At 46.3% G+C, this 13,648-nt stretch overlaps 1 protein-coding gene across 3 annotated transcripts; it reads right to left on the bottom strand.

Moving 5' to 3' along the window:
* Positions 1–7,450: 7,450 nt before the first annotated feature.
* Positions 7,451–11,287, bottom strand: LOC123186827 (uncharacterized). 3 transcript variants are annotated; one of them, XM_044598517.1, is made up of 8 exons: positions 10,939–11,285; positions 10,618–10,873; positions 10,344–10,449; positions 9,858–10,116; positions 9,513–9,741; positions 9,271–9,421; positions 8,526–9,160; positions 7,451–8,426 (listed from the first exon to the last, which is right to left on the bottom strand). In XM_044598517.1, the coding sequence occupies exons 2-8, from the start codon at positions 10,794–10,796 to the stop codon at positions 7,592–7,594; spliced, it is 2,394 nt and encodes a 797-aa protein (XP_044454452.1). In that variant the 5' UTR covers positions 10,797–10,873; positions 10,939–11,285; the 3' UTR covers positions 7,451–7,591. The 3 variants fall into 3 exon arrangements, with proteins under 3 accessions (XP_044454452.1, XP_044454454.1, XP_044454460.1); XM_044598519.1 differs by having other exon boundaries at positions 8,526–9,154; positions 10,618–11,287; XM_044598525.1 differs by lacking the exon at positions 10,344–10,449 and having other exon boundaries at positions 10,618–11,284.
* Between the last annotated feature and the right edge of the window lie 2,361 nt (positions 11,288–13,648).

The following is a 13,648-nucleotide window of genomic DNA, read 5'->3' on the forward strand; positions in this document are numbered from 1 at the left end:
TTTTGTACTACTAATATTTGCTACACTACAACATAAGTGTCAATCATAGCGAATGTGAGTAATAAATTGTGACTTGCGTAAACACATCGTATATTGACTAGGGTATGTACTTGAGTTGCTACTAGAGTGAAAAGTGCCCAGAATTTATATTTCAGAGTCGAACTATAATACGTGCTGATTTTGTAATGCTAAGTGAAGAATCCTCCTGATTATGGTGACTACAATATCTCCGGCCCGGGCAAGTTTAGAAATCTCAAAATAGATGCAATCCCAAAGAATTCGATCAAAAAAGGCCGCGTTGTTACTTACCAGAGTCCGACCATGAATCTAAAGGCGTGCTCCTCCATCGCCGCCGCTGCGGCATCGGAGGCCGTGGTCTTGCCGTGTTGGGGACTGGAATTGGGCGCTGACGGTGGTGTGTACAATGGGAAAAACGAGGCGTCGGCGTCTTGCGCTACTATCCGTCAATGATGGTCATGCATGCCGCTGGGCAAGGCCTGGTATCTTGGCGTGATTGATGTTCAGTACTTGCCATCTCAAGGAAAAAGAGGAATGGTCGTGGGCTGTTGCGTGCGGGGCTGCCAGCTGACTCTGAACGAGATTTACCTGCTGCGTCCCTGGGCCATGGCCTACCCGCGAACCTGGGGGGGGGGCCCTAGATTTTGGGGGCCCGGGGCGGCCGCCCCCCCCCCCCCCCTGCCCCTCCCCAGGGCCGGCCCTGGTTGTGTGGCCAGCGTATGCACATTGGGAATGCCATCCACCCACGGGTGGATGTGGTGTGGGTCAGGGCGGAAGCTACAAGATTTTCTATCTTTGTTTTTTTCTTTTTTTTTGAGGGGGAGGCGGAGGCTACGAGATACGTACTCACTTTGTCGCCGGCGGATCGGCCAACCACATGAAGCGGGCCGTTCATACTTACTTGGGCTGGGCTGGGTTGTGCTGGAAAGGAATGCCTAGAAAAATGCAGGATGCCCCGAGGGATCATATTGCTGCGGGCTGTACATCCTCGCAGCCCACATCCACCTGAACTAGTCTCGGAGCTTATCATCACACCAGACATTATTTGTATCCCGTCAGTTTTGGTTGATGAATAAAACCCTAGTTACACCTAAAAAAAACCTAACAAGTGTAGGGACAGGATTAAGGTGCGTGATCATCTTCAGGAAATTGATGTCCAGAAAGTTTTGAATATCCCGCTGAGTGTTTACAATAGACCGGATGAGTGGGCCTGGCATTATGAGCGTTCTGGAAACTTCACAGTAAGATCTGCGTACAGGCTGCTCATGGAAACTAAAAGGTTCCGAGAGAGTTGGCTATATGAGGTCCCAGGAAATTCAGATTCTGGAGGCAATATGAAATAGTGGAAGAAACTTTGGAGCTTGAAAGTGCCGGCCAAGTTGCGAAATTTCGCTTGGCGTCTAGCCAGAAACTCTGCTCCAACAGAGACTGTTCGCCACCACCGTTCCATGGCAGATTCAAATGTTTGTCCGATCTGTAACTCAGCTGAGGACACTTGGAAGCATGCCTTGGTCGAGTGCCCTATGGCGAAAAGTGTATGGTCTCTTGTTGATGAGGAGCTGGTCGAACACATGATAGCTTGTAATTATACGGACGCGAAGCTATGGCTTATTGATCTTCAGGAATCAATGGGGCAAGAAACTTTTGTGAAGCTAATTGTGACGTTATGGTCAATCTGGTGGGTGCGAAGAAAGGCTGTTCATGAGGATCAATTTCAGTCTCCATTGACTACGTTCACGTTTATCCAAAGGTACTTGCTTGACTTGTAGATTTTAAATACTGAAACCCCAAGGCAGAGACTAAGTGCGGCTTCTCACAATCCCAAGTGGATTGCCCCATCAGCTGGGAGAGTTAAAGTGCATGTGGATGCTGTCGTCCGTAGAAACGGCGACCGTGGGGCTGTGGCAGTTATATGTCGGAATGAATCGGGTGCTTATTTGGGTGCTTCTGTAATATCTTTTCAAGAGATGGTAGACCCGGAAGTACTTGAAGCTTTGGCAGGGATGGAGGCGTTATCTTTAGCAGCAGATTTGGGTTGCGAGAGAGTTGTGGTTGCTACTGATTGCATGGTAACGATCACACATCTGAGCTGTGATTATAGAGGACGTACCTTCAGCAGCAACTATCAAAGACATCAGGGGAAGAATGCTTGATTTTGCATCGGTGGATTTCATCCATGAGAAGCGGGAGTTGAATCTGGAAGCTCATAAATTATCTAAAGCATCAACTACTTTAGCTTTTGGCCGCCATGTTTGGCTTTCTGTTTTACCAGACATCATTTGTATCCCTGAACTTATTCCTAGCTAGGTTAAGTTGCTTGACCACTAAAAAAAAAATGCAGGATGCCCTTAAAAAGAAGCAGGAGTAATTATTATATTTTAGAAAATGCAGAGCTATAATATAGGAGTTCTTTTTTGTAGCATCACCTTACATTCATTAGTCAGGATATCTAACACATCAACTGGAACTGGGCCCAGTTGTACGAAGCCACCAGATCTCTTAGTTCGGGCTGCTCGGCTATGGGCTACGTTGTTCTGCTCGTGGCATTATATCCCCAACATTTCTGATCCAACCAATCTTGTAGGAGCTGAAGCTAGCTAGCACCACTTTAATATCCGCAATGATGGGGAACATGCTCGATTTGTTCACAGCTCACATCATCAACGCATTAGAAAGAAACAGACAGTCCACCTCCACCAGTATTGGACCATTATAATATTTGGACATTTCCTGCAATCCATGCAACAGGGCCAGCCCCTCAGCTTCCTCCACTGACGTGCATTGGTTCAGAGAACATCCCAACGAGATGTAGACCTGACTCAGATTATTCATAGCAATGGCACCACCTACGCCTAATCCAGTGGCCGGCTCAAAGGCCGCATCCGTGTTCAGCTTTGCCATCCCTGCTGGAGGCGGGATCCATTGGTTGGTGCTCAGGCCTGTCGGTTCCATTTGTTGATCCCCAAAGAGATTCAAGCCACAAGTGTTCATGGCGATTTCTGTCTTGTCCTTCGACTTGTTCACCTCCTGTTCGTACCTGATCAAGAAGGCTACGGATCCCGAGATGGATTCTTTACCCTTTTCATGCACAATGACATCTCGGAGAAACCATGCCCGCCACAGCAGTAGCAGTATTTTATTCCTCTCATCAGCACTACATGCACTCAGGAGGCCTTGGAGCCAGTCCTCACCAGTATATACCAGAAGCCCTTCTCAGTGCATGCTACCACTTCATGGTATTCATTTTCCTCTGCATTGCCACACATGTCACAAGTGTTGGCAATGGTGAGGTCGCGTCATGGTGGTGGCCGATCTGCCATCTCCGGGGGGCGCATGTGACAGCGACCAGGAACCGCGGTGGTTCGTGGCCTGGGCAGTGCTTCGCCGTGCCTTGCTGACATGGTGCTCGATTAGGCGCGGTGGCTCATGTTGCGTCCCGCGGTCTTGCTCCCGGTCTGGCATTGGTGGATCTGCTGGCCTGCACAGTGGGTGGGCTGCCGGTAGCCTCCGCGAGGTGCGGGTGGCTATGGTGGCTCTAATGTGGCTTGTCCGATGGTGGTGGCAGGGGTGATGTGCTGGACCCTAGTGTTGGAGGTTGATCGTCGGTGGGCTCCGTGAGGTGCGATTGGTTGCGACGGTCTCGGCGCCTCTTCGTCGATGGACAACTTTGATGGTGGTGGCGGTTGGTGGGCTTGTCGACGCCGGTGCGGGATGATGTGCGGCCGATGTGGTGTGGGAGCTTGGGTGAAGACCCTGTCTCGGCCTTGTGCCGTAGCCAGCAATGGTGACGGTTGTGGCCGTCATGGACCTCCCTGGAGGCATCGCTGATTTGCTGCCGCACCTCTGCAGCACGGATCTAGCCTTTGTGGTCTCTCCAAGGGGAACCCTTGATCTTGTGATTGGACTTGGCGACGCTTTGCTGTGTCGTTTTCCCTCTTGAGGGCCTCGTCTTGGAGCTTGGCATCTGTAAGCGGGACCGGTGGTTTGCGGCGGTTGTGGTGGCCAGACTTCTGTGGCAACGATGATGGTGGGAGAGATGTCGGCAACACAACAATGGTTGCGGTATTTGGCTCTTCTCCGGCGTGTCTGCGATTTTGCCTCGGTTTTGTTTGTTGCTGTGGAGTCGAAGCTACGGCGGCGGGTCCCTGTGGTATACGATGACTGGCTGTAGGTGGCCCATACGGTGATCTTCCGCGGCGCCAGCCGTGCTTGGATTTGTCCTTCGGAGCTCTCCGTCAGAGTCGGAGTTGCGCTGCCTGGCTGCAGGTGGCCGAGCTTTGGCACATATCTTCTTGCAGCTTCACGTGTCCGCTACGGTGTGGGTTGAGTCGACGGTCGCTGTCGGCGAAGTCGGAGTCGTTTGCTCAGAGTTTTAGGGATGGCGAGGACGCCTCTAGGGGAGGAGTGATGACAATGACGCCTTCGTCCTATCTCGGCGAGCCCTTCTTTGGAGTGGCGTGCGTGGTTTTTTTTATGTGTGCCGTTCAGTAGTTGTGATGGTTTTGCCCGGTTCTCCATAATTAACCGGGCAAGTTGGTTTTCGCTCGATTTTCCCCAATTAACTAAGCAATTCTTTTCTTTTTAATGAATGCAGTGTAACTGCCGTTTCGAAAAGAAAAAAATGGCTGTCTGTCAGGAACAGAAGTATCGCCTTCCCATCTAGCACAAGACATTGATACAAATTCTTCTCTTTCTTGTTCTTGAACAGAAGTTTCTCCTTCTGTTGATGTCTCCCTATTGTTACTCTTTGGTTGCCAATATTTTTTGGTTTTACCCTTCTTACTTATCCTAGAGCTGGCATTCGAGATAGAAGTGCAACAAAGATTTAAAAATGTGGAAAATATGAGAACTAGTGCATAAAACAACCAAACAGACACATACGGACCCAGCCCAAAAAGGCAGGGTTTCGCACAGGCGCAACCTAAGCTGAACACCTTTTCTGAACAATAAGCAGCGCGAACTTTAAGTAGCATGGATTCGAACACGCGAGGATTCCTAAAAAAGGTAGACACGCGAGGATTCGAACACGGCACCTCGTGGTAGTACGCAATGGTTCATAACCACTGGAATACACTATTTGGGTGTCTACTAATTGCAGCGTGGATTTTAACGACTGTGAGCACGGCACCTCGTGGTGTCTAAATATTATTTGGAATTTTGAACGCATTTTTATTTCAAAAGCGAATACTTGTTGAAACAAAAACATTTCAATTTTTGAAGGAATTTTAAAAATTGGACAATTATTTGAAAACGATAACACTATATGGAAAAGTAAAAAAAAGTCAATATTGAGCAAACTTTAGAAAAAGGGGACATTCATGAACAAATCTGAAAACATATTCTTTTAAATGAACGTTTTAGGAAAAATGAAACATTTATTGAACTTCTAAACAAAAATTTGAAAAGAGAAATTTTTTTGAAACTGCGAACAAAATTAGGAAAAGGCGAACTTTTTTTGAATGTCAAGAACATTTTATGAATTTGTGAACAAAATTTGAAAAACCAGTAATATTTCTGAACTTTTGAAGATGTTTGAACCCCAAATGAAGTTTAAAAATATATTTTTTTTCAAATTAGAGATTTTTTTAAAAAAAATACAGATTTTTAAAAATTTATGAACAAAATTGTAAAGACAAGAACATTTTTTGAACTTTTGAACAAAGGATTTAAACCTCCCGAACTAAATTTGGAAAAGGAAACTTGTGAAAAGCAAACACTTTCCAAACATGTGAACAGTTTTTCAGAAAAAAACAATAACATTGTTGAAAAACAGGAACACTATTTGAAAATCATGAACAAAAATTTAAAAAACGGTAACATTTATAAAATTCCAAAACAAAATTTGAAAACGCGAACATATTTTGAAATTCCTGAACAAAATTTGAAAACACGATTTTTTGAACTTGAACATTTTCTGAAACTCCTGAAAAAAATGAAATATGAACAATTTTTTTGTGAACAAATTTTTGAAAATGAACATTTTCTGAAACTTTTATAAATTTTGGAAAGAAATATTCAAAAATATTTTTTAAAAAAGAACATTTGTTGAAATTCACGAACAATTATTAAAAAATGCGAACAGTTTTCGAATTAATTTACATATTTTTTAAAACTAACATTTTATAAAGTTTTGAACTTTTTCAAAAAATTGAAAATTTTGTCAAAATTCCAAACAATTTTCAAAAGATGTTATTTAGAAAATTAAACTTGAAAAAGAAAAAACCAAAAAAACAGAAAACAAATAAAAAGAAAGTAGAAAAAGAAACAAAAAAAGAAAAGCGGTTGAGGGAACCTTCTAGAAAGTTCCCAAAATCAGAAAAAACTGGCTGGAGAGCTCTAGAAGGTTCCCAAAACCGGAAACATTTAAATGGGCCGGCCCAATCGGAACGATAGATGGATGGATTCTCCTGTGCGAAACAGCTACGTTTTGAAGCAGAATGTGTGGTATAGGGATTTCCGACCTAGCCTCCGCATCGTGGGCGTCCCGCAGTGGCGAATTGGGCCTGCGGGTGCGCAGCCCGTCCTAGTTCGTCAGACGGCCGTGGCCGCAGCCCAAGTCCTAGAGGCGGCGCTGCTCATCGTCGCCGCCCGGAGGACGGATGCGGATGACCCACCCGTATGAGGAGGCGAGAACGGAGAGGAGTCTAGGACCTTGGTCAAACGAGGTTTTTTTGTGAAGGAGGTACCAGGAATAAGTTTGCAAAGAGCCAATCAGGTCGAGAATCAGCCTACTAGCGGATCAGCCAAACAAGTACACGCACTTGCAATTGTTGATCGGCAGGAGACATCTCCGAACAAACAGTATACATTCATGAGCCATGACACCTAGGCCATCAATCTAGACCTCCTTGATCTAATGAAGAAAATGTCCATCAACACCAAGGTTGATTGGGCTTACACCTCCACCATGTACCGACATGTACCACCCATAGGTCATCGAAAATCTGGGATCCGTGTGCCGTCAGATGAACACCCAAATTTTGATCCGATTTGTCTTTTTTCCTGAGAGCTGCTCAAATATGCAAATGAGTTGCAATTTGGAGCGGACCTCACGCATCAAAGTATCTACCACACAAATTTTTTTTGGAATTTTTCTACTATTCATTTTGAATTTTTTTCTGAGCGGGAGCAGATGAGCCTGAGCACCGAGTTGGATTTCCGCTGATTATTGCACTAAGTTTACGGCCACTAGCTTTACACGTGAACCAGCAGTGCTGTTACACGTGCAGCAGCAGGAGTACTGGGTAGGTAACTGATCTTGGCATTGAAAATTTTGCATCGAAACGGAAGCTTATGCTGCTTAGGAGTGGCGTCGACAAATAGCCATGGTGTAAATGAAGCCGTCTTTAGGTCTCTTTTTCTTTCAGTTGCTTCCCTGCAGCTGATTGCCTACTTTTGTTTTGTCCGTATTATACATTTTACATTTCCTAGCTGACAAAATGAGAATTTCCATGCTTGAGATTGCGGTAATATGTTCAACAAAACCTTATGATAAAGAGAGAGAAATGCGACACTTCGCTGTTGTGTCCCGTCACACAAAAGCACTATCGTGCAACCTATCGTGCAACCGATATTACACAGCTGGGAGATAGCTGTCTACAACAGTATATCGCTCCCAAATCCCCAGCCTTCTAGTTACACAACAATACAACCTCCACCACAAGCGGGCTCCTCCTCTTACAACTTTAAGCCAGCTGATGCTTCCTCTTATCGAAAAATTCTCTCCTTCGAGATACATGGCGGTGTTTATATTAGAAAAATTAACGGACTCAATGCCCAGGAATCTTGAACCTTGTTGTTCCTCTATTTCCAATATAGGAGGCAACTCTATGCCGTCCCCTAGGGGCAAGATGTCGATGGTTATATGAGAAAACTCAGCCGAATGAATGCCCAAGAATGTTGAACCTTGTTGTTCCTCTATTTCCAATATAGGAGGCAACTCTATGCCATCCTCCAAGAATTTCATTGCATCTGTCATGAAAGGACGGTGTCTCCCATCTGGGTGAGAGCACCTGAGGCCCAGGACAATCACACGCTTCATCTGCGACTTGTCGAAGATGCCACCTAATCTGTGGTCAGCGGCATACTCCATCACCTCGGGTTCCTCTCTATATAGCTTCCATACTTGCTGTCTAGACTTGCCTGTGCATGCTATCTCTAGTAGAACGAATCCAAAGTTGTAGATGTCGGACTTACGTGGGTCCATGTTCCCCTCTGTCCCAGTATCAGTCGCCACTAGTATTCTATTGTTTTTACTGGCTGTCCTAGATAGCCCGACACCGAGCTTGGCGTTGAAATCAAAATCCAGTAGTACACTGCTTGGCTTGATATCTCCATGCAAGATGGTTCTATTGCATTCGTGGTGAAGATGATGAAGTGCAGACCCTATGCCCTTAATTATTTGGTACCTGTGAAATAATGTAAGTAGTAAAGTGAAATGTCGAGACATACATATCAACCAATCAAAATTCCAAATAACTGGGTATGTAGCACGTACTACACAATACCTCTTTTGCCATGGTAGAATTTTCTTCCTGTCGTGTAGGTGATCCTCTAGGTTGGCATTAGGAACAAATTCAAAGACAAGAAAGAATTGAACCCTTTGTTGCCTACAACAAGAAATAAAATCAACCAAGTTCCATGCGTTTCTTCTGCAGCACCAGCCTTTCAGCTCAATTAGATTTGTGTGTAGCCTCATTCGACCAATTCTCTGGAGTTCAGCGATAAAGTCATGAACTTCTCCTTCAGTAGTATTCTTTATTTCCTTCACAGCCACTTCTTGATAGCCATTCAAGTCTTTGTAGCTCCCTTTATATACCATGCCAAAGGCACCCAATCCAAGATGTTTGGAGAATCCGTCTGTCATGACGGCCAAATCATTGTACTCGAATCTCGTAAGGCCGGATATATCAGGAGCAAAATATGGCCTCTTTAAATATACGTTGAGGGACCATAATCGAATCATATTCTCTGTCTGATTCATCTTATCAATGATATCATTTATACTCGGCCTTTTGCGCCGATCTGCCTGCACACACTTTAAGGCTATTTCAATGCACGTCTTTACTTGTACACAATATGCCTCTAGCCCTGGCTCATGGATTGGGGGTGCTTCTAACCTAGCCCTCCAATTTCCCTGTACCTACCAACAACAGAGAATATAAAGGAAGGGTAGTAATACTAAACAGGTCAAAGTATTACTAACATATAGCTAACATGTACAACTAATAAAAGGAGGCATCGCTTTCTTACAAGTTCAACGAATTCCTTGGAAGACATGGTAGCACATTTGGATTGGCCCTCAGGTCCAGCCATTACCTTTATGATAACAACACCCAAGCTGTATATGTCGAACTTGTTTGAGATTACTTTCTGCTCTATGTATTCTGGTGGTAAATAACCGCTGCATGCCACATTATACATATTATAATATGTGTCTAATGCAAAGAGAATTCCATACTCAATTGACACGAAGAGTTAATAATTAAGCTTACCGCGTTCCGAATGAAGTATTTGTGATTTTTGTTTGTTCTTCTCCAAACAGCCTTGACAGGCCAAAATCAGCTATCTTTGGTAACATATTCTTATCCAGCAATACATTGGCTGGTTTTAGATCCAGATGATATATAGGAGAATTTAGGTCCTGATGCAGGTATTTCAAACCATTGCAAATCCCCTTAATTATTCCATAACGTGTGCGCCAATCATGTCCATTAAATTCATCTGTCGTGACAAAGAGTATTCTTTTGTTGCATAAGAATAAATCCATAACATATTAACAAATACAATTGGAGGATGTTTGAAAAAAAAATTATACGTAGAGCATCACGATATCATACCAGAAATATGATCGTGAAGGCTCCCATTGTGGGCATAGTCGAAACAGAGCGCCCTGTGTATCCTGTCAGCAACAACCGTTCTTCCTTCGTACTCTGCGCACTCTGGCCGAGTTTCATGGCAATAGCCGACTAACCGCACAATATTAACGTGTTGAAGACTCGTCAGATTGTTAAACTCCCTCATAAACTGCACATCATCAAGTGTAGGCATCTCATAGAGCAACTTCACGGCAATTTCTTCCCCATCTTTGAGAAATCCCTGTTTAAAAGCGTACCCATGAAGCTGAGCAGCACGGCAGATGAAATTGTGTGCTCATGAAATGTAGTCCCTCCGTTCTTAAATATAAGTCTTTTTAGAGATTTCAATATGGACTACATACGAAGCAAAATGAGTGAATCTACACTCTGAAATACGTCTATATACCTCCGTATGTAGTTCATATTGAAATCTCTAAAAAGACTTGTATTCAGGAACGGAGGGAGTACCTTGTAAACTCTTCCATATCCGCCGCTACCGAGTAAGTGCTCCTCGGAGAAACCATCCGTAATTTCCTTTAACTGATCGTAGGAGAATTGCCTTGTCGGCAGCGTACTTGCATGGTGAATCAACATTGATAAAAATCAATTACATGTGTACATCTTAACATCTATGCCGGTTATTTCCAAGAGCGATTTAACTGTGTGCACCTCTAAGAACAGAGTAACCGAGCTTGCAGGTGCAAATCAGATCCAAAACAATACTGTAGGAAGAGAAATCAACCTGGGGAAGAAGGATGGCGCCGTTGCTGGAGCAGAAGTGCTCGGTGCGGAAGCAGAACGCGGCGTTGACTCGGTTGATGCGACCTCCTCAGATGGTGATGGGGGAGGAGAGGGGAGTAAGCTGACCCGGTCAGCCGCTGCACGCACGTCGTTGGCGTCGGTCCTCGCCGCCTCCGCCATGGTTGTGGAGACGAGGTGCGGATCGAGATGGGGATGATGCAAGCAAGGACAGGGCAGGACTGGTTGACCTGACTCGTCTGGCGATATATGGTAAGGGGAATGGGAGATTCGAGCAGGGACAACAGACGGGAAGATGAGTTACCACGAGGATGACGCGCGGGCTGCGGCGCGTTGTGGTGGAGGTTGGAGGTACTACTTCCGGTGGGTGTGCGGCGGCGGCGGCGGGCGGGGCCGGCCAGATCTGGGCCCTTCCTGCCCCGTGGCTGGTGCGAGTGGTGGTGCGGACCGCGGCGCGTGGTGCAGATGTCCGTGCTTCCGTCGTGCTCCGGTCTGGGTGAGAGGAGGGGGCAGCTCCAGATCTACTGGTGGGAGCTCTCCCCGACGATCTACTGGTAGGAGTATGCAACTTCTCCCGATGATGACAACGCCCGTGGATGGTGTTTCCTGAGTACAGTAAAATGCATCAGCCGTCCCGAACTCAGCTGGCAAGGACCAAAACGGTCACTCTCATCAAACTCCTACAACTTGCAAATACGATGTCAGTACAGTCCTGCAACTTCTGCCGCGATGTCCACGTCAGCGCAGAAACGAGTTCACGGGCAGCCACTAGGAGTCCTTCGTGTTTTTTTGTTCGGCCCCTCAGGATCTGATTCTTTTACTCGTCCGCCCTCGCCCGTTCCTCTCGTCGGAACACAAGCAGTCGACCTTGGACGGGCGCTGCCGGCTGATGATCGTCGGCAGGTCCAGCGCGTGAGTGGCCGAAGGCGGAGGAACAGAACTAGGTGCTATTCCCATTGGCAACTGAGAAGGTAGCACCCAGCTAGATCTCGTCTTTAATAGCTTGGATGGACCTCCAGAACTGGGAGCCAGTGGAGCGAGAACAAGACAGCAAGGGTTCTCCTTGTAGATATTCCGCCTCAAGCAGCTGGAGCCATAAACCTCCATCACCTCTCATAATTTGCCAGACCCATCCCAGGCACTTCGAAATGCATCACCCCATTAGCCATCCACCAGCTTATGCTACCACGGTTACCAGACAACTCTCGCCGCCTCACTGAAGCTGCCAACACGAGACCTGGAGAGGGAAAGGCAACACCGGTGTCAGGACCCCGATCCTAAGTCACATCGATCTAGCATGTAACACATCATATCACTTTGCGGCCTCACGCACGGTATTCCCACGGGTGCCACCTTACCTGGCCCGGGACCGTTTGCGTCTTTTGGCTCACGTATATGATAGTGTCGCTAGCATCCATATAACAAAGAACCCGGGCCGACATGACTAGTCGTGAACCCAAAGTGGCGCTAACTTACGGGGACAGGCATACATGACCTAGCATCGAACGTGTCGGTCATCAGCGTGTGAATCCGGGCTGTAGCAACTGGGCTGACAGGACTCCGGGAACCCGGGCTGTAGCAGGCTAGCAGGACTCCGGAAGTTATCGTGTGACATTTCCCTGAAGGAACAGACACAGGAACGAAGTGAGACACATGACGGTCAGTCTAAGTGTTCCGGAGCAGTAGTAACTAGGCTAGCAGGACTCCGGTAAACCGGGCTGTAGCAGACTACCATGGCTCAGTGGAAGCACTAGACTACATTTCCCCATAAGAGAGGCTACCAAGGATAGACAACTAGGTTGTCGGATCCCACACATACCAAGCATTTCAAAATCATACACACAATATGCTCGATATGTGCAATATAACATGGCATCACAACAAGACTCTACGACTTAGAGTATTTATTCATTAGGCTCCGAGGAGCCAAGTATTACAAACATGGGTCTCATGACCCAACATACAGAGTATACAAGCAACAAGCGGAAGCATGAACATGTCTGAGTACAGACAACTACAAATGAAAAAGGCTGAGAAGCCTGACTATCCACAAGACCCTCCCAAGGATACAAGATCGTATCTGAGGTAACAAGCTAAACGTCGAAGTCCACGCGGAACTACTAGCGAGACTGAAGTCTCTCTGCAAAACATAGAATAAGCAAACGTGAGTACAAATGTACCCAACAAGACTTACATCAAAACTATCTACATATGCATCGGTATCAACAAAGGGGTGGTGGAGTTTAACTACAGCAAGCCAGCTTTGACTTAGTGGCTAAACTAAACTACGACTGCAAATAACTCTTTGAGGTGGCGCACACGAGTCCACATATTCACCATATCGATACAGCACTATGGATCCGCTCCCATCTCCCTACGAGAACGCCATCCATAGCACTCATGCTTATCTTGCGCATTTTAGAGTATCCACTTTCACTTGTATATGAACTGTACAGGCAACCCAGAAGTCCTTTACCGCGGACACGGCTATTCGAATAGATGATGTTAACCCTGCAGGGGTGTACTTCTTCACACACGCTCTCGCCACTTACCACCATGTATAGGTCGTGTATCTCGGCAACCTTCAAGTGGAAGCCTGGCGAGGGAGTCGACCACGACCTGACTAACCACACAAGTCTCTAGTCCAGGTTTATCGCCTATTCGGGTTCCATCCGCAAGGAGATCCGGCCGGGGTGTCGCTCACGGCCCCAAACAATGTGAGCAGGGTTCCCAAGCCCACCATCCGGGTGCCACTTGGTACACCGTGCCACTGTGCCTAGTCTGTCCCAAGCCCACCTGTACTGGGTGCCACTTGGTAGACTACTAACACTACCTACAAACACCAGAAACTAGTTGCAACTCCTAGACAGAGATCAGGTTGATTAATAAGTCGAGAGGGGCACTTAAGCATTCCAATGCGTGGTAGTAACTGTTCATGGATCACAAACACAGAACTCAGTTACTGAGGACGGCTGCAATGAGACAACCCACCATGTACTCCTACATGGCCTCTC

This window comes from Triticum aestivum, chromosome 1A (genome assembly GCF_018294505.1).
Source record: "Triticum aestivum cultivar Chinese Spring chromosome 1A, IWGSC CS RefSeq v2.1, whole genome shotgun sequence".
In the NCBI taxonomy this organism is placed as follows: Eukaryota; Viridiplantae; Streptophyta; class Magnoliopsida; order Poales; family Poaceae; genus Triticum; species Triticum aestivum.

Bases quoted from the DNA above. Each gene is read 5' to 3' on its own strand.
- LOC123186827 (XM_044598517.1), bottom strand. From the start codon at position 10,796: ATGGCGGAGGCGGCGAGGACCGACGCCAACGACGTGCGTGCAGCGGCT. The intron at 9,742-9,857 runs GTATGATATCGT...TTGTCACGACAG, and splicing joins CCTTCACGATCATATTTCTG to ATGAATTTAATGGACATGAT. The intron at 8,427-8,525 runs GTATTGTGTAGT...ATTATTTCACAG, and splicing joins ATTCTACCATGGCAAAAGAG to GTACCAAATAATTAAGGGCA.